This window comes from Mauremys reevesii, linkage group 24 (assembly GCF_016161935.1).
Source record: "Mauremys reevesii isolate NIE-2019 linkage group 24, ASM1616193v1, whole genome shotgun sequence".
In the NCBI taxonomy this organism is placed as follows: domain Eukaryota; kingdom Metazoa; phylum Chordata; order Testudines; family Geoemydidae; genus Mauremys; species Mauremys reevesii.
Window position 1 is genome coordinate 3,631,257 of NC_052646.1, and position 19,364 is coordinate 3,650,620.

Below are 19,364 nucleotides of genomic sequence, written 5' to 3' on the forward strand. Positions count from 1 at the left end.
TGTTTTTCTCTCCACCCTGCAGCACTCCGAAGTGTGCTAGGAAGGCAGAACTGGCACCATTTTAAAATCGATTTAGCTCAGCCCAGCAAATAACTGGATGTAGATGCAATCAGAATGATGGATAGATAGATAGATACAGATGGAGACAGATAAAGGGGGGTGTGTGATGTAATAGATAGATAGATAGATTAGATATGGCTACAGAAAAGTAGACAGAAAGATACACATGGTGGCAGAGGGTATGTCTACACTGCAATGTAAGCCCAGGGTTAGTGGGACTCCCGGCAGCTGACCCGTATTAGAGAACCCAGGGCTTGAACATCTACATTGATTCTTAGTGGGCTGCTAGATTAGATGTGTTGCCTGTTAGTTATTTCCCCACAGCCTCTCAATGGAAGTTTCCAGCTCCTCTGGGCTTCCACTGGTTGCCTCACCTAGCGCACCACACAGTGGGGAAGGGCTGGTACCTGTGGGAGGGAGGGAAGGATGGAAAATCCCAGCAGCCGAAGGCAGGTGCCCTTTGTAGCTTTCCTTCAGGCAGACGGCCTGCAGGGAGCGAGGGACTGGGCCACCCTAGTGCACACTGGGACACTCCTGCCCAGGGGAAACGTGTCCCCGTGTGAGGGCAGCTGGATCAGCCGGAAGGACAGACTCTGCAGGCCGAGGTGCATTGGGAGCTCCAGGCAGTTCAAGATGAGCCCCAACCCCCTGGACAGTGGGAGATCTGTGCACCAGCCCCCTCCCCTTTGTATCGCAGTAGCATGTAGATCAGTGAGTCTCAACCTTCTGGACTGGTGACCCCTTTCGCCCAGCAAGCCTCTGGGTGTGACCCCCCTTATAAATGAAAAACACTTTTTAATGTATGTAACTAACAACCTTATAAATGCTGGAGGCAAAGCGGGGTTTGGGGTGGAGGCTGACAGCTTGAGACCCCCCCATGTAATAACCTTGTGACCCCCCCCGAGGGGGCCCAACCCCCAGTTTGGGAACCCCTGATGTAGATGATCCAGCCCCTTGGGGCTCTGATCCACCAAGACCAGAGTCACATTGTGCAAGGTGCTGTGCCTATGTGTCATACGAGACATTCCCGTCCTCAGAGAGCTTACAATCTAAAGATACAAGACAGGCAAAGGAAGGGTGATTATCTCTAGGTTACAAATGGAGGAACACCCATATTAAGTGATTTGCTCAAGGTCAGCCAGGCAGCCTGTGGCAGAAGAAGGACTGGAACTCAGCTCTCCTGTGCCCTAGGCCAGTGCTCTAACCAAAACCAACCTTCTTCCCTAGAACCTGCTGTTGACACACCTCTATAATCCAGCCCCTTCCCTGCCCTGCATTTCCCTCCACCCAAACCTTGATGGGCACAGATGGTCATAAAATATGTCTGCATGGCGTAGTGGTAACATATAAGACAGCGTGGATCAGTGGTTAGAGCACTCAGCTAGGACACCGGAGACCTGGATTCTATGCCCAACTCTGATGCTGGGTGATCTTAGACAAGTCATCCTCTCTGCCTCAGTTTCCCTACCTGTCAAAGGGGGATAATGATAGTGGCCTCTATTGTAAAACACTTTGAGATCTACTGATAAAAAGCAATATGGTGATATTATCATTATCTGCTGAACCAAAAGCCCAGGTCCCAAACCACCTAAATTTTGGAGATGGGAGGGAGTGGTTTGAAATAATGGTCTGAATTTTGTGGTGGTGGCCCATATCTGTACAATGAGCAGCACCAAAGCTCCATGTTGGATCTGAGTGAAAAGGTGTTTGGGTTTATTTCCCCCACCCTGTCCCTGCCCCCAGGAAAATTTTTGGAATGAAAGTGAAATTATTTCCCGGAAAATTTTGAAACAAAACTTTTTCATTTCAATTTGATTCCAATCGAAATTTGAGTCATATTGAAAAAAAAACAGCTCTTTCATTCCAGCATTGGAAAAAAACCGAGTCATCTTGAATCTAAACCTTTTGTTTTGTTTCAAAATCTCCCCATGGGAATAATCAAAACTTCCATTAAAAAAAAAAGACATTTCCCAGTGGAAAAAAGTCAATTTCGACCCCACCCACCCTAAGAAAATCTGAGATTTTTTCATCAGGAAAAAAGTGTAGTGGAAACATTTCAGTTGGTTCTTCCCCACATACAAACCACCCAATCTGCAGGGGCATTGGAGCAGTTTGTATAGAGGGGGTGCAGAGAGCCATTGAACCAAACTGTAAACCCTGCCTAGGACGGAAACCACTTCCAGCCAGGGGGTGCAGCAGCACCCCTAGTTCCGGCCCCTCTGACGACCCGCCTTTCACAGCGCAGCTCCATCTTTAGCTAGCACACTGCTCCAACACACAGGCTGGAAACCGCCTCATCTGGCTGGTAGCAACCATCCGAGCTCCCTGGCATCTGATTTTCTCATCCCCAAGCGCCTCTAATCTCTCTCCCATGGCTGATATTTACCGAGGGGGTTAAGTAACCTCCTGAGAGGTTATTCTCATTAACCCCCCTCTCCCAGCCCAGCATTGCTAAATAGACACGTGTGACACCAGGACACACACAAACACAGCATGTTCTCAACACCCCACACCCAGAGAACATGCACTTTCTGTCCCACACAGGCATTGCTGATGTGTTGCCCAATGGTTTGATATACACACGTCCCAAGCAATTAGAGGAAGGGTCTTCGGGATAAAGCCCTGAGCAGGACATCACGCAATCCTCAATTCAAATCCCAGTTCTGCCTCAACTTCCCCTGCACGGACCTGGGCTAGGTTCCTGGTGCTTCATTTCCCAGGTAGGACAATACTTCTGTCTTGTCTTGCTATGTACAGCCCCTAGCACAACAGAACTCTGGTCTCGGCTGGACCCTCGATGGCCTATTGTACCGCTCTGAATAACTGATTCTGGCGCGTGCTCTGTGCTTGTGACTTTAAAAAAAGCCAAACCAAATCCATTAAAATCACACGTTGGGATTAAGTTTAAGCGCTGGTCCCAGCACCGCTGTTAAAGCAGCAGGGCCCCTTTACATGAAACCAGGGTCAAACCAAATACAATGTTTAGGAACAGGTTTTGCTGCTCTGCAACTGCAATGCAAATGAGTTATTTAGCGTCTAACCGTTCACATTATATTGAGTCAACTGTTTGCAGTATATTAAGGGAAGGTTAGCACATTATGACACATTTATGGGTTATGAGAATTATGGACATTCAAAAGATTTAATAGCAACGAACCCAAGCAAACCAGAAGTGCATTTCTCCCTGACTAGCGTCCACCAGGGAGCTAGCCCACCACAGGAATTCCAGACAACTTCCCCGCGTCCTTTACCCTGCTGAGACCCGTCATGGAGGCCCACTCTGTTTACTAGGACTTTCAACAAAGCCTTCAGCCCGGTCTGCTCAGAGGGGACAATAGATGACCCAGGGCGCTCGGTGCCCATTGCAGAGGTCACCGGTTCTCGCACCACAACCTGCCAGGCGCAGCGGCTCTGCTGCCCTCCTCCCCCTGGCTGAGATGCCTGTAGACACCAGCCTGGTAGTTGCCCATGGAGAAAGTGAATAAGGAAAAGTTATTTATTTGTTCCCATAATATAAGAACTAGGGGTCACCAAATTAAATTAATGGGCAGCAGGTTTAAAACAAATAAAAGGAAGTTCTTCTTCACGCAGCGCACAGTCAACCTGTGGAACTCCTTGCCTGAGGATGCTGTGAGGGCCAGGACTATAACAGCATTTAAAAGAGAACTAGAGAAATTCATGGTGGTTAAGTCCATTAATGGCTATTAGCCAGGATGGGTAAGGAATGGTGTCCCTAGCCTCTGTTTGTCAGAGGGTGGGGATGGATGGCAGGAGAGAGATCACTTGATCATTGCCTGTTAGGTTCACTCCCTCTGGGGCACCTGGCATTGGCCACTGTTGGTAGACAGGATACTGGGCTGGATGGACCTTTGGTCTGACCCGGTCTGGCCGTTCTTATGTGAAGGACTGAACCCAGTTGCTAGTGAGGACTGGTCCTGGGACTGGAGCTGGGGGTCCCCTAAGCCCTATCCTAGAGTCTCCCATAAATGTTCCTTGCTGGAAGAAACTGCCTGAACGTTCTCCTGCTCAGAACAGGCCAGCGTCCAACTCTGCAGGCCCCTAAGCCTGTCCGGCCGCTGGCCAGGAAATTCACCGAGGGTCTGATACTAGAGACCAGCGGGCGGGGAGCTGCATGCCACCCACCCCATGTCTTCCCATCCTGCCACTCGGCATGGAAGCGATGTGCTGGTCACCAGCTTGACAGAGCAACGGGGGCATATGGAGACCACACTTCCCAGCATGCAATGCTCCATCAAGAACCAAGCTGTGGGGCAGTAGCATCGTCTGGGGGGCTGTCAGGAGAGAGCACTGCATGAGGGCCTACGTCATCCCCATGGCCAGCCAGTCCCTCCTGAGTTTCATAGGAGGTCAAACTCCTCGAGAGCCCTTCTGGCCCCAGAAACCTAGGCCACTCCCCATTCACACCCCAAGTGAAACCTGACGCCGAGTTCTTACCAAGAGAAGAGTTCCTAGGGCAGCCTGCTTTCCAGCACAGAATTTACAGTAAACACCAAAAATCAAACACAGTGAACTTGGCTTCAACCCTAAACACGCCACCTGCCAGAAAAACTCTTCCAGGGGGAAGTAGCAGCAGCCAAAGCTTCGCCAGGGAGTGGATCATAGAATCACAGGGTTGGAAGGGACCTCGGGAGGTATCTAGTCCAACCCACTGCTCAAAGCAGGACCAATCCCCAGACAGATTTTTGCCCCAGACCCCTAAGTGGCCCCCTTAGGGATTGAACTCAAAACCCTGGGTTTAGCAGGCCGAGGCGCAAACCACGTGGCTCAAGGAACCTTGCAATAACTTAAGGGCTTTATTTCCCGTGCCCACCTCAAGCCCCAGGCTCTGTCAGCTCCTGGAAGGGAGCCGCCTCCTGGCTGACGGGTCTTTATTTCTCCCCTGCCTTGCATATCAGGCATCATTTACACCTGTGCAAAACCCTTCCCGGCCTGCTCCTCCGCCGGTGCAAATCAGCAGCTTTGGCCATTCCCGCCAGCGGAGACGCTGAGCCCACGGGCTGGGCTGCTGGCAATGTTGCCGCCAGTTTGCCCAGGTGGAGACGCCAATTCGAGCTCTGGAGCAATGGAGCAAAGCTGGCGGAGCTCACGTTTCTTTTCACCTTTGCCCCATTTTGCAGCGCCGGGCTATTTCTGCCTTGCATTTTGGGCCCGCCGCCAGCCGACTTCAGCGGGCATCGCCGGTGGCACATGTCAGAGCCAGTAGTTTTCCCACCTCCCAGCTCTGTTTAGAGCAAACACGCTTTTCAATTGCAGCTCTATTATTACTGTGGTCATTCATTAACCCCCTTGCCCTCCGCCAGAGCAGGTGAGACGCTCGAGGTCCCCCCGCTCGCCAGCCAGCAGATTGTGTTTGGACTAAATTTTCTTTATGCTTTTCATTGACACTTCGCTTTTCATCCCCCAACACAATCTGTGCCCTGTGCAGCTTCGAAAGGAGATGCCAGGTGCTGCTATTTGATTCCTCTCTGTTTGTAAATACAAAGGGGTTTCAGGTCCTTTTATTCCCTGACTATAAATCCAGACAACACGTGCGAGGCAGCAGGTGATTGTCCCCGAAGGTTGTAAGCACCAGATATTTTTATATACTGTAATTTAGGGCCAGGCCGCTGATTGCATCTCCGTTCCAGGAACTCCTGCCCAGCACCGTCCGCCAGAGAAACGCATTAGTAGAATGACATATAAATGTTCCAGGGTCACCTAGCTAACTCCCGGAGTAACCCACGTCGCTACAGTATTGCTGTGAAACTCGCCAAGGACATTAGAGACAGCGCCTGAACCTAAACTCCAGAGGAAAGATTACAGCTTGACACTAAAGAGGGAGGGCGACCTAGTGGTTAAAATGCTGGCTGACGAATCAAGAGATCTAGAGTCAATTCCTTACTCTGCTCCCGACTCCCTGTAAGCCTAGTCACTAAAATTGCCTGTTATCCCACAGCCGTGCACAGAGTTAGCAAAGCAGGATGCACAAACTGCAGAGTGATAGCGAATCAGACCTTCAGTTTCCCCACACGTAACCCCAGCTGACAATCATTCCTTTGTCCCTCTGGGCTTTTAGACCATACACTCTTCAGGGCAGGGATTGTCTCTTACAGTGGGAACGTACAGCTCCGAGCACAATGGGTGATGAGCTCATGCGGGGCTGCCGGGATATCAATTATTATATATGAGTGACAGGGGGTGGTTCCCTGTTCTGGGGGCACCCGGCACTGGCCGCTGGCGGAAGACAGGACACTGGGCTAGATGGACCGTTGGGCCGTTCTTATAGTGGCCCAGGCACTGTGGGAAAGATGGGGTTTCAACCCCCCAGACTGGGGCTAGTTCCCATCCAGGGCTTGTATCGGGCTTTTTACCGTGCTCCCTGTCTCGGGGTAGTGAGCGCAGGGCACATGCCAAGAGAAGCTTGGATCTGGAGCCAGCGCTGGGATTTTGATCCAGCTTTTCTTTTCCCCAGCTGGAGTCAATGGGTCAGATCCCCAGCTCCACTGGCTAATCCATTTGGCTCAACGGGGTCCAAGTCTCCTATTTACACTCACCTAAATCAGGAGCGATTCCCACAGCCGCTTTCCCTGTTTACGGCGCCCCAGCAGGTCTGTTCACACCGGCACCAGCCATCTGCTCAGAGCAGGGCGAGCCCCAGAGGTGAGATCCTGGGCCCCTTGATGTGAATGGCAAAAAATTCCCACACCCCTCTGCACTGGTGAGGCCGGACGCCCCCCCCCTCCCCGAGTCTGGGCATCCGTCCCCGCCTCACTCGCCCCTGCCACAAACCACAGCCAGCACATGCAGCCATGCCTGAGTCACTCCTCTAAGGCCCGATCCTGCCTCACCTCCCACCAAGGGGGCAGAGGAGCTGGGGAGAGATGCTCAGAACCCAGCAGCCTTCCCGTGGGACTGGAATTAGGGAAACACACAGCTCCCATGCAGGGTCACAAGGGACGTGGCGTCCCCCAGCGGCGCACCGGCATCTTCCCAACAGACACCCAGCGGTGCTCTCTCCCCAGGGCCCGGCCTTTTGGGCAGACAGGCTCCCAATAAAGAGGTAGGTTATAAAAAGCCCCAGCCCCAAAAGCCACGTTCTCTATTACCCAGCAGCCCCCAGGACCCAGCACGGCATTCTGTGTTCCTAGGCCACTGCTCCGACCCAGCAGCCCATCCCCTGTCACCCCCAAACCGCTGCGGCTCCATCCTCCCTGGGCTCCAGTGACACACACACCCTTAGTCCTGCTCCACACCCATCCCCCTGAGGCTCTCAAAGGGCTCCCCACACACTCATCATTAGTTCAACCGCCCCCGCTGCGAGGTGGGTCAGTATCATTCCCCATTACACAGATGGGGAAACTGAGGCACTGGGAGGGGACGGGACTTGCCAGGGAGGGCCCAGCAAAGCCGGCACTAGGAGCCAGGCATCTAGATTCTCACCCTCCTGGTCTCAGCCCGCAGGCCACACTCTAGCCGAGCTCAGGGGTCTTTACCGGATTGCAATGGCCTCTCTTTCCAGGCCCTATGCCCAGAAATAGCTATTCCCAGCCCCCCTTGCTCCCCACATCTCCATGAGACAGTTTGGGATTTTCTCTGATCCGCCTCACTTCACTTCGCAGCGTGAAGAGCAGGGGTTAAAACTCTTGCCTTTGATCGCAGCCCTGCTGATGTCTTTGTTTCAATTCCTCCAGCCCCCTCGGAGCTACAATTTTCCACTTTCACGTCTCTTTCCATGACTCCCTGCAAACCTGAATTATTTATTGCCTGGACTCCTGTGTTCCTCACCCCATTGAATCAACTTCTCATCACCAGTCAAAAGCCCAGTAAGAACCCAAATAAGCAGCTACCACCCCCCACCCTGCCCCAAAAGTTCCTGCTTATTCCTTTTTGCTCCAGAACCTGTGTGGGGGGGGGGTGTCTCTGTGTTTTGAAGTCAAATGGCCAGTTTCTCAGGGACACTGTTTCATCCTTACACTGAAAAATGAGGGAATCAGCATTTATTGATGGTGAAAGTCCAGTGTGTTTAGCAACAAAGGACCCTGGAAATTACCAGACTGTTTCAGAGCAGGGGGCCCATCTACCCCGGTATCCCGTCTCCTACTGTGCCCAGCGCAAGCTGCTTCAAAGGAAGGTGCAGAGAGCCCTGTGGTTATGGGAGAATGACTGGGCGGGAGTTACAATGGGCCATTTTGCTCCCTCTTAGGGGTGGCTTGGCCACGGAGAGTGCAGCACGGGTTCTTTTAGCTCAGGCTGTAGGCAGGCCAACGTCTTTCGTTCCTGAGATCCCAGCTCCAAATTACTGTGCCGACCTGGAGGCCCCATTATATTAGAGGCTGCACGGACACAATAGTCAGAGACACTCCTTGCCCCTGAGCGCTCACAATCCAAGTAGAGACCAGCAAATGGAGGAGGGTTGTCCCCACTTTACAGATGGAGAAACTGAGGCACGGAGCAACAACGTGACTTAACCAAGGTCACACAGAGAGTCAGCGGCGGAGCTGGGACCTGGCCCCCGGTCCCCCAAGCCCCGTTATTATTTTGCTATTTGTATTGCAGTCACACCTAGAATTAAAGCACCCGCTGTGCTGGGTGCGGGACGTACACACAGCAAGAGACCATCCCTCCTCCAGGAAAGCTTACAACCTCAAAAGACACATGTGAGACAGGAAATAGGCACAGAGGCACCCCTTCCCCAACACACAAACTAGGGGTCACCCGCTGAAATTACTAGGCAGCAGGTTTAAAACAAACAGGAGGAAGGTACTTCACCCAACAAACACAACCCGTGGAACTCAATGCCGGTGGATGTTGTGAATGCCCGGAGCATAACTGGGTCCAAAAAAGAATTAAGTAAGTTCCTGGAGGTTAGGTCCATCGATGGCCATTAGCCAAGACAGTCAGGGATGCAGCCCTGAGCTCTAGGGGTCCCTAAACCTCGGACTGCCAGAAGCTGGGACCAGACAACAGCGGCTGGATCACCGGCTAATCACCCTGTTCTGCTCATTCCCTCTGAAGCACCTGAGACAGGCTAGTCGCTAGAGGGACCACTGGGCTGACCCGGCCCAGCTGCTCTAACGGGACTTGCCCAAGGTCATGGAGCAGGTTAGGTGCAGATCCGGGAACAAGAGCCAGGATCTCTTGCCCACCAGCCTTGTGCTCCATCCACTAGCCCCCCCACTGCGTCTGCAGACCCAGCCCGCTGCCTTAACCCTCGCCTCTGGGTCACCCACGCGTCCCATCCCGCACAGCCTCCCCCGGGAGAGCCTCTGCTGAGGCCGCGCACCCCCCAGCCAGCCAGTCCAGTCTCTCTTGGCGACCCAGGAGCAAACTTTCGGGACCTGCTAGCCAGGCTGGGGAAACTTACTTCCAGGGGTGGCCAGCGCGGGCACAAGTGGGACGAGGCTGAGCACCAGCAAAGCTATCCCGAGCGGCAGGAGGCAGAGAGATGACGATGCCGCTGTCTCCTTCTCCGCCTCCATGGTCCGTGAAAAGAAAATCCCCCGGCCGTTCTCCAAAGCGAGGCAGAATGCACACACCCCCTCGCCCCCGGCAGCTCCTCTTATGGGGCGGAAAGCAGGCGCCACCCTGGCTGTGGAGCTTGGGAACAGAGGGACCCCAGCGCCTCCCACTTCATTCCCAGGGGACCGGCAGGGACAGCGCCGCTCCTTGGCCTCCTTTGCAACTGGCCTCGATTCGCCTCGCTCCGGGCTTCAAGGAGAAAGCCCCCGGCTTCTGCGCTCCCCCATTTCCATGCTGCGTGCATAGGGCTGGGCGAGCAGCCGAGCTCTGAGCGTGCACCGAGCAGCAGACCTGGGCGCAGCCGGCTGGGTGGAGCTGCCTCGCGCCCGCCCCAAGTGCAGCCAGGTGAGACTCCAGCCAAGGGGAGGGCCAAAGCGCTCCCACCTTCGCCTAGGGGCCCTGTCTCCTTCCACCGCTGCCCTGGCTGGGTTGCAGGCAGGGTGGTGGCATGGTGGGAGCTGCCGGGCCCCAAGCAGGCACGAGGGGCCGGGCTCAGGTTCACTTTTGTTTTCGATTGCTACATTCAAAATATTTAGCCTGAAAACTGAACTGAGATGGGGTTGGGCCAGGGCCGGGGGGGCTTGTTTGGAAAATAAGGAGCCAGAGATTGGCCAGGCAAGAGATTCCCCCAAACGCTCCAGCTAACTGGGGTTGCAGCCAACAGCCCCAGCTCCTCCACCAATCAACTGTACGACCCCCCGGCAACTGTGCCTCAGTTTCCCCAGCTGTCACGAGGTTCATGATAGCGGGTGTTAAAGGAACTTTTCCTGGCACAGGCAGTAACTAGCTGGCAGCAAATTTTCGAGGCAGAAGGGGGCGCATTAGATCTGCACCACTAGGGACTCTGGCTTTCAGCTTAACAAAACAAACCACCACTGCTCTGATCAGCTGCCTGGCATGGGAGAAAGCCCCAGCTCCCAGGCCTGCCTTTCTCCTTGAAAATAGTAACTTGGGGTTTATGGCTAACTGCTTTTCTGAGTCAGTGGTTTCAAGGAACCTTTCTCCCAGGCGAGAGCAGGCAGATCCGTGAGCACCCCCGTGGGCTCCAGGCCTGCAGACAGAAGGCTGCGGATTTGCCGCAAGTGTTGAAGAAAGGGGGGGATTTAAAACCCCTCTGCATGAGCAAAGTGCTGCACTCACATGCTCTGAATTCCCACGCTTCCTGCGGGACCCTGTGCGCAGCACAACTCCGCTCTGAGATTATTGTGCTTTGTAGTAGCAGTGCCCAGCGCGCTGGGTGTCACTCCGAAACCTGAGCGGCCGCTGTGAATAGGGATTGGCAATGGTGGCCGTTACCTTCGCCAGCAGCTGCACGTCCAGCTACTGTCTGCATCCACGTCCCCCTTCCCGTTCTGCACACGCTCCCGGGAGGGCAGCCACAGAGGGCAGAGCACTCGCCCGCACCAGTTCGCTGCCCCCCAGCGCGTGCCAACTTTTCGGTGTCATCTCCACCACTGTCCCCGTAAGGCGGGGGGAGGCCGTAGGCGCCAAAGCCGGACTGCCTCTTAGCCTCCCTATTGTCACTGCCGTTGAAAAATGTGGCTCCAGCGTCTGGACCTTAACCAAGAAACGTGGAGCTTAACCAAAAAAAGCATTGGCTGCCCCTGCCTTCAGGGAGCCCAGTCAGCACCCGTTCCGTGTTACGTCCCTTTAAGGAACACGCCCTGCCCAGATGTTGTCTGAGTGCTGCTCCTTCCTACCCTTCCAGCGACAGACAGGCCATTAGCCGGCCAGCGCCCTAGGGCCTGAGAGCCGTGGGGCTCGGTCCTGAACAGCAGCGAGCCCAGCGCCAGCACCCAGTTACCAACCAGCCAGCTGTGCAAGGCCAAGCCCCAGGAGCTGGGCTGTAGCGCCACCAAGGGGCCAGAGCCGGCTCTGCTTGGCTGATTCGAGTCAGGGCTGCGGAGCGTGGGCAGGCCAGGCTGGTTCCTGAGCCGGCTTCACCCCGGGGGCTTAGAGGAGGGCAATTAAAATGATTAGGGGTTTGGAACGGGTCCCATATGAGGAGAGATTAAAGAGGCTGCGACTCTTCAGCTTGGAAAAGAGGAGACTAAGGGGGGATATGATAGAGGGATATAAAATCACGAGTGATGTGGAGAAAGTAGATAGGGAAAAGTTATTTACTTATTCCCATAATACAAGAACTAGGGGTCACCAAATGAAATTAATGGGCAGCAGGTTTAAAACAAATAAGAGGAAGTTCTTCTTCACGCAGCGCACAGTCAACCTGTGGAACTCCTTGCCTGAGGAGGCTGTGAAGGCCAGGACTAGAACAGCGTTTAAAAGAGAACTGGATAAATTCATGGTGGTGAAGTCCATAAATGGCTATTAGCCAGGATGGGTAAGGAATGGTGTCCCTAGCCTCTGTTTGTCAGAGGGTGGAGATGGATGGCAGGAGAGAGATCACTTGATCATTGCCTGTTAGGTTCACTCCCGCTGGGGCACCTGGCATTGGCCACTGTCGGCAGACAGGTACTGGGCTGGATGAACCTTTGGTCTGACCCAGTATGGCCGTTCTTATTGCAAAGGCACCCAGAGCAGGCAGGAGACAGGGGAGACACTTGGCACGTTTATTTCTTTAAAAATAATCAGGCAGAGGGGGAATGAGCTGGGCAGATCTTCCCCAGGCAGCCGGGGGAAGGGGGGGGGGGGTCTGCCCTGCCATGCACCTTAGGCCAGCATGCAAGGGTTTGTGGGGTGCTGGGGAAGGGGCATCCACCCAGCTCTCTGGCCGCCCATCAACAGCTGCAGCTGGGTGAAGGCACCTGGCACCACCTTGCAGCCGCTAGCGCGTTCGGAGCCGCCATCCATCCCCCCACCAAGGTACCGCTGGGGGGCAGCAGGCAGGGTGGAGTGGGGAGGGGAAGAGACTCATATTAACCCCATGAGTGATGGAATAAACAGAGCCCCTAACGCATTGGGGCAAGTGTGTGTGGCGGGGTGTCCCATTGGATTAACCCCATGAGTGCCAGACAGAACAGCCACATGGGGGGGTTCCTATTGGAAAGCATAAGAGGGGTGCAGAAAATGCACCCCAAAAGGCCCTCATGGTGGGGGGGGGGGCTCTGTTTGAATAATGAAAGGGTTAATAGCAGGATCTCTTCTCCCACACCCCCAATACCTTGCCCCACAGACACGGTGACTGGGTGCCAAGGGGCTGCAGGGGTCACCCCAGCCTCAGCTTCTCCTGATGACACGTGTTCCCCTTTCACCAGCTCCATCCGCAGCCAACTCCCTGTCCTCGGGCATCCGGATGGAGAGGGACATTGGGGGGGGGGGGAGGGAGGAAAAGAGGCAGGATCCCATTTCCAGCCCCCTCCTGCTCCCAGCCGGTCCCTGCCAATCAAAGTCAATGCCCCTTCCCGCCCTTTGGGCCTCAGCAGACAGAGCCCAGCTGTCGGGATGGGGCCCAAGGTGGGGCCAGGGGTGCCTCGTCTCACAGGGCTGTGAGCATGGATCCCCCCTTCCCCACTTCCGGGGGCTGTGGCTGCCCCCCCCAGCTGATGCAGAGGGTGGAGGGGGGGCAGCGGGAGCATGCTGGAGTCTGTGGTTGGGGGACGGGTCTCAGGAGCAGCTGCTTCTCCGCCGGCGCAGCAGTGTCACCGGGTGGGAGGCCTCGTCCTCCTGGTCACTCTCGCAGCCGCGCTGGAAAAGGGGGAGGCACCAGAGAGGGTCAGGGAGGGGATAGGATGGAGGGCACATGAGATACGTGTACACACCTGTGTACAGGTGCACACACAGGCTCCCGTGCACACAGACCCACCCCCCTCGCACACCCAGGTCCCCCCATGCACACGTACACACACAGGCCCCCTGGTGCTCACACACACACACACAGTCCTGCCCTGCCCTGCCCTGCCGCCCCCAGGCAGACCCTGCACACGGCAGGCAAGGTCGATGCCAGCCCTGGGCACCCAGAAGCAGCCGAAGGGCCGGCACGAAGTGTTTCATTAACTAGAGAGCGGCCGGCCAGCGGCAGCCCTGACTCTAAACCCTCGGGGGGCTGGGAGCTCTGGGAAGGTGGGGCCCATTGGGTACCTGGATAATTAATGCTACCCTGGGCGCTCACCCCACCCCCAACACTCACCCCACTCCGAACCCTCCAACACGTGACCCCTGACGCTCACCCCAACTTGGAACCTATCCCAGCCTTGAGCCCTGCCCCTGCCGCCATCACTCCCCCGCCCCCTACACAGGGAGTCCGGAGCGGAAGGTCCCGGCGCTCTCCCCCCAGAGCCGCCTACCCAGGGAGCAAGCACACGAGCTAAGCAGCCCAGCCTCACCAGAGTCTCATCCTCCGTCCTCTGGCCACACAAGAGCTTCAGGCGGCAGAGCCGGTTGCAGGCAGACACCATGTTGTAGGAGAGCTGGGGGGGGGGGAAGAAACACACGCAATGGGGCAGCTTAAGGCTAAGGACCCTTTGAGCCCCCGTATAAGGAGGGTCCCCCCCACCCACACACACACAAGGAGCGATGTCCCCTATTAACGAGCCCATTGTTATGCAGCCTCTTTCAAGCTGAGGCATTTCTTCCCTGCCGTTAAAATGCGGCCACCTCTGGGGTGGAACGCAGCAGCCGTTGAAAAGTTTAGGATGGGAAGCAAAGAGGGATCCTGCACCCAGCTGAAACGAGCCGGGGGATTTTAGGTCAGGGAAACGTAGCCAGAGCTTGGGGCTTGATGCCTCTGTTGTTTCAAAGAGTGCCAGGGAACAACGAACAGTCTTCCCCTAGTGTCCCACCTGCAAGGGGTAAGTGCCCCCAAGGGCTGCCCTGGGGCATTGGGCTCAGCGGGTTGGTGACTGACCGCGAGGGGGGAGTGCCCCCTATGAGGCACCCACCCCTGCAGCACAACACCCCCTAGCGCCGCACTGGGAAGGGAGAGCGCCCCCTGCAGCACCCCGGGGATGTGCCCCAGAGGGGCCGGGGCAGATTTACCTTCCATTTCCTGCGGGCGTTGAACTTGCGGAAGTTCTTCATGTTGATGGAGGAGCGGCTGCGGTTGGTGGCCTGCTTCCGGCTCAGGGGCTGCCAGGGGGCAAACACGTGAGCTGTCACCCCCAGCAGGTCACCCCAAGCCCCAGCTCGTGCCCACAGGCAGCAGGGAGACCCCGAGCCCGTTTCCCGCAGGGATCTGACTCCTCCTGGTGCAGAAAACGGCCCCGTCCGAAGGCTTCCCTGACACTCAGGGCTCATCCCACATTTGATGGCCCCGGGCCAATTCTCCGCTGCCAGGCACCTACCTGCTGCCTCTATGGCCTGCCCCCCGTCTTTGGCTTCGCACCAGGCTCCGTGCCCTCCCCCCAGCCTGGGCCCTCGGGGAAGAATGAAGCTACCAGGAGTGGCTGCCCTGACCCCCAGGGGCCGCAGCAGGACCCACTGGACACCGCCATGGGCGTCCCCCTGCTTGCTAGCCTGGCGGTCCCCACCTCCCCACGCACCCCCACATCCACCTGGAAACGCGAGCAGCCCCCTCACCTTGATCCACGGGTGGACGAGGCTCTCGGCCGCGCTCATGCGACTCCTGCAGCGGGGAGAACGGGAACCGTTTGCTGCTTTCCCACCGGACAAGAAAACCCTTTCCCCCTCCTCTCCCCTCACGGTGCTTACCCGCCGAGCGCTCCCTGCCCTGCCCAGAACGTCCCGTGGCAGGAATCTCCCCCCCCCCCCGCCCCCCAGAGCCATCTCCCCAGCCCGCCCATGTCCCACGTAGTGCAAAGGATTCAATCGTCCCCCTTCAATTTGCCCTCACACCCCCTATGCGTGCCAGCCCCTCTCCGGTGCCACCAGGGCACCCAGGTTATCAGACCGGCTGCCCCCTCCAGCATTAACCCAGCAGCACCACCCCCAGCAGGTTACAGGCTGTGGTCCCGGCTGGCCTGCGCCATGCAGGACGGACCCAATCACAGGCCAGCCTGCACCCTCCGGGCCAGCCTCTCCAGCTGGGGCTTTGGGGGGTACGTTGGCTTGAACAAACCTCCCCCCACAGCTGGGAATCACACCTGAGATCCTTAGGGGTGGAAATCAGTCAGTGCCGGGTGACAGAACGAGGCCCCCTCGCGTCCCACCGGAGCCCTCTGCCAGGTGCTTTATGCCGGCTGCACCCAGCAGTGAATGTCACCCCCACCTGGCCTGCTCCAGCAGAGGGATTAAGGGGCTCCTGCTTTCCAAGCTGCTCTGCCAGGGTAGCCCCCTGCCCACGGTTGGCAGGTGCCAGCCTCAGGGTCTTGCTGCCCAGCGGGCTGGGCGGGTGCCAGGCATTACCCAGGCTCCTTCACCAGCAGCTGCCGGATGAAGTCCTTGGCCATATCGGTGGTCTCGCTGAAGAATTTTTCCTCGAACTCGTAGTTGCCTGCGACGACGTTGGAGAGGGTCTCGGCATCCGTCTCGCCCTGGAACGGGGACATCCCGCTCAGCCTGCATGAGACAAGGATCTGTTGAGAGTCGGCTGAGTCCAAAGAGTCCCCGACCCACCCTGCTCTGTGCCTCAGTTTCCCCACTCTGTATAAGAATATTGACCTCCAGTGATGCGCTTGGGGGTGGTCTCTGGATAAAAAACCGCAAGCAAGGGCTAAAGATGGGAGGGTCAGACAAGAAGAGACACCCAAGAGGTCGGATACTTACAAGATGTAGGTAATAACGCCGATGCTCCTGAAATAAACAAAGACATGTTCTAGGTTAGCCAGCCTGCGCCTGGGGACAATCAGTGCGCACAGGCTACGTTGGTAGAAATCAAGGAGGGGATCCTGGTAAATTTCACCCAACCCTTCTCCCAAACCCTGCTGATCCAGCGTCACTCCCTCACTTTTACGGAGCAGTTTTCCACCCTGTGACATGTTAGCCCGCTGCTCGCCTCCACCATTCCTGGCGTGCGACTGACCCCCCGCCTCCGATCGCACGGCCCCCGCGCGCTCCTGGACGAGACAACAGAACCTCTTTTTTAAGCAGAACGACAAACTAGCAGCAATGGGAGAAAAGTCAGAAAGAAAACAGGCGCCGGCGTTTGCTCCCCCCGACGGCACGTCAAACCCGTCACCTGTCAATCATCGTTCTGAGAGCCGAGCGGACTGAGCTCCTTGAGACAGTTGCTGCCGGAGCATTTTTTTGGCTCTTCAGTGGGCTGCAAGAGGCCGGGGACTCGTCTCCCAGCGGCGCTTGGCGCGTTTAAAACAAAGCCAGGGGACCCGGGAACACTGCCTGGGTGATGCCGAGAACTCGGCTGGGGCAATGACAGCTCACGTTACACCTCTAACTACGACATTAATGAGGGGCACCACCCAGGCTCCCCGTCCTTACCACATATCTGTCGCCGAGCTCAGGGGCTCGTAGTTAATCACTTCGGGAGCTTGGAGGAGAAGAAAAAAAAATAGAAATACAGAATAGTCACTTTGCATCCCCTGCCTGACTCCTTTCGCCCCCTATGGGACACAAGACGTACAGCAAGTCAAAGCAGAAAGGACCTCGCTATATACAACCCCCGGGTCAGCCTGGATGCCCCTCACGCCGCTAAACCTTGCTGGGTTTCCATCTCTAAAATCCAGCCATTCCCACTGCTCCTGAGTGGTGCCAGGGGATGCTGGGCTGCTCTTTCAGACAGGCCAGGAACCCAGAGTCCTAGCCATGGGCGGTCCCTAAGATCCCCTGGTTCTTTGGGAAGGGAAGGGTTGTTCTGAGCCACATCTCCCCTACCCCCAAAACTCTGGTGCCCCCTTACACTCCACCCGCGCTGCAGGTTAGCAGGAAACAAGAGTCTCCTTCACTTCCCGCCCTAAAGCGTCTCTACGTTGCTCGAAGTACAGGTCTGTCGCATCTGACGCTGGGGTGACGTTCCGCTGTCAGCGCCTAAAGCGAAAATCGCGTAGAGTCAAAATTACATTGAGTGTAATGGCGGGTGGAAGCGCAAGAGACAAGGATCCGTTCAGAGCCGCCTGAGTCCAAAGAGTATTAAAATTGGGGTTTTCCCTTTTTGTTTGTTTGTTTTTGCCAACCACGTAAAGCTGAAATCGCGCATGTTAAATGCGCGTAAGATGCGACAGACCTGTAGCTACTGTGTTCTGCCCCAGCGGTGGCTCCATTTTAGATGTGGGTGAAATTCCTTGCTGTCAAGTATTCCCAACACGTGAGATTATTCAAGTCCCTGCCTAAGGCTTTCAGGAATCTTGCTACACCCTGTGCAGGGCCCTGCCAAATTCACGGCCATAAAAAATGCATCATGGACCGTGAAATCTGTTCTCCCACCATGAAATCGGGCCTTGCGTGTGCTTTTACCCTACACTATACAGGTTTCACAGGGGAGACCAGCGTTTCTCAAAGTGGGGGTCCTGACCCAAAAGGGAGTTGCAGGGGGGGGGGGTCGGCTCGCAAGATTATTTGAGGGGGGCCGGGGCATTGCCACCCTTACTTCTGTGCTGCCTTCAGAGCTGGGTGGCTGGAGAGAGGGGAGCCCCAGCTCTGAAGGCGATGCCCTGCCAGCAGCCATGCAGAAATAAGGGCAGCAGTACCACAACACCGTGAAATTTCAATAGATTTAAATAGCGGAAATCATTAAATTTAGAATTTTTTAAATGCTATGACCATGAAATTGACCAAAATGGACTGTGAATGTGGTAGGGCCCTAAGCATGTGACTCAACAATATCCTGTGGCAGAGAGTTCCACAGGTTAACCCCAAAAGCCTAGTATGCCAATGAGTCCCACATGCTCCTGGCAACCTTCCCAGCAGATCATTAGTGCTCAGCTGTTTACCTATGTACTGTGGAGTCCCACAAAGGCTTTTGAAGGTTACTCCGTCTTCCAGCTTTTGGGCCAGACCAAAATCGATTATCTTGATTTTCGGGTTGGGGACATCTTTCTCCAGCAGCATGATATTCTCCGGCTGTGGGGGAGGGGAGGGAGACACCATGAGCCCAGTTCTCCGTCACCCCACACGGTCATTGACACCGGTGCAAAGCAAGCGCGGGACCATGATCAGATCGGGATGGGCAGCATCTCACACCCACTTTGCACTGGCGCAAACAGGCATACGGGGCAGCATCTTGGCTTACAGGGTCGACTCGCCCAGCAGGCCCCACAGCCTCCCCCGTGCCCACTGCTGGGCTGCGGCAGCAGCGGAGGTTGGAATAGTCGTGCGGCGGGCGTGTGATTGGAGGGGGAGCCAGCAGGGATGACGGTGGGAACACACAAGGGAGCAGGGTTTCCCAGGCGAGTTCCTTCCGAGACTCCCGCCAGGCGAGGCTGAGATCCGAGCGTAGATGTAGGAGATTCATGCAGCCAGGGAGAACAGCCCCACTGTCTGGGCTGGATTTCAGTCCACGGCCCTGGCTCCATCTCACTGCCCCAGAGCAGACAGCTGCTTTCCAGCTGGGGGGGACTGCAGGTGTTTGAAACTGGCCTGAACTTGCAGAGTTACCTCTGGCCAGCAGGTGTCAGTGTAATCTCAGAGGCCGAGCCAGGAATTCGGTGAGAAGAGAATTGGGGTGGTGGGGGGGAGTAGGGAAGGGGAGAGAGGAGATGGGACGGGCAGGAGACAGCCTGAGGGGAGAGCAGGCTCTGCAATGGGGCCAACCCACATGCATGGGTCCATTCCAGACCCCCTTGGACATGGGACAAGCCACAGGCTGGGCACCATGGGCCTGGGTCTCTGAGGCTGCTCTGGCAGTGTAAAGGGGCCGTGAAATGAGTGGAAGCAGCCCCTCCCCGCTCCCATGAATGGGGCTTCCCTGGCAGGGGTGGAGCTGGTGTAACGGGCCCTGCACTGGCCCAGTCCCCAAAACAAGGTCGGATCGGAGG

The 19,364-nt window shown here is 56.1% G+C and overlaps 2 protein-coding genes across 10 annotated transcripts in view; both read right to left on the bottom strand.

Annotated features, from left to right (window-relative positions):
- INSRR (insulin receptor related receptor) overlaps positions 1 to 11,070 on the bottom strand; it is a 42,167-nt gene extending 31,097 nt beyond the window's left edge. The window contains exon 1 of one of the 2 annotated variants that reach the window (XM_039513487.1): positions 10,876 to 11,070. In XM_039513487.1, coding sequence (XP_039369421.1) covers positions 10,876 to 10,912 — 37 coding nt within the window. In that variant the 5' untranslated portion in view covers positions 10,913 to 11,070. Of the gene's footprint in view, positions 1 to 9,424; positions 9,540 to 10,875 lie in introns of those variants that run through there. The other variant, XM_039513486.1, reaches the window with a different exon arrangement.
- Positions 11,071 to 12,135: 1,065 nt separating this feature from the next.
- LOC120390373 (death-associated protein kinase 2-like) overlaps positions 12,136 to 19,364 on the bottom strand; it is a 30,551-nt gene continuing 23,322 nt past the window's right edge. For all 8 annotated transcript variants that reach the window (XM_039512998.1, XM_039512996.1, XM_039512999.1 and 5 more), the window contains 8 exons: positions 18,321 to 18,450; positions 16,873 to 16,921; positions 16,201 to 16,227; positions 15,841 to 15,993; positions 15,055 to 15,100; positions 14,515 to 14,604; positions 13,863 to 13,946; positions 12,136 to 13,224 (listed from right to left, as the gene is read on the bottom strand). In XM_039512998.1, the coding sequence (XP_039368932.1) occupies positions 13,144 to 13,224; positions 13,863 to 13,946; positions 14,515 to 14,604; positions 15,055 to 15,100; positions 15,841 to 15,993; positions 16,201 to 16,227; positions 16,873 to 16,921; positions 18,321 to 18,450 (660 nt within the window). In that variant the 3' untranslated portion in view covers positions 12,136 to 13,143. The remainder of the gene's footprint in view (positions 13,225 to 13,862; positions 13,947 to 14,514; positions 14,605 to 15,054; positions 15,101 to 15,840; positions 15,994 to 16,200; positions 16,228 to 16,872; positions 16,922 to 18,320; positions 18,451 to 19,364) is intronic.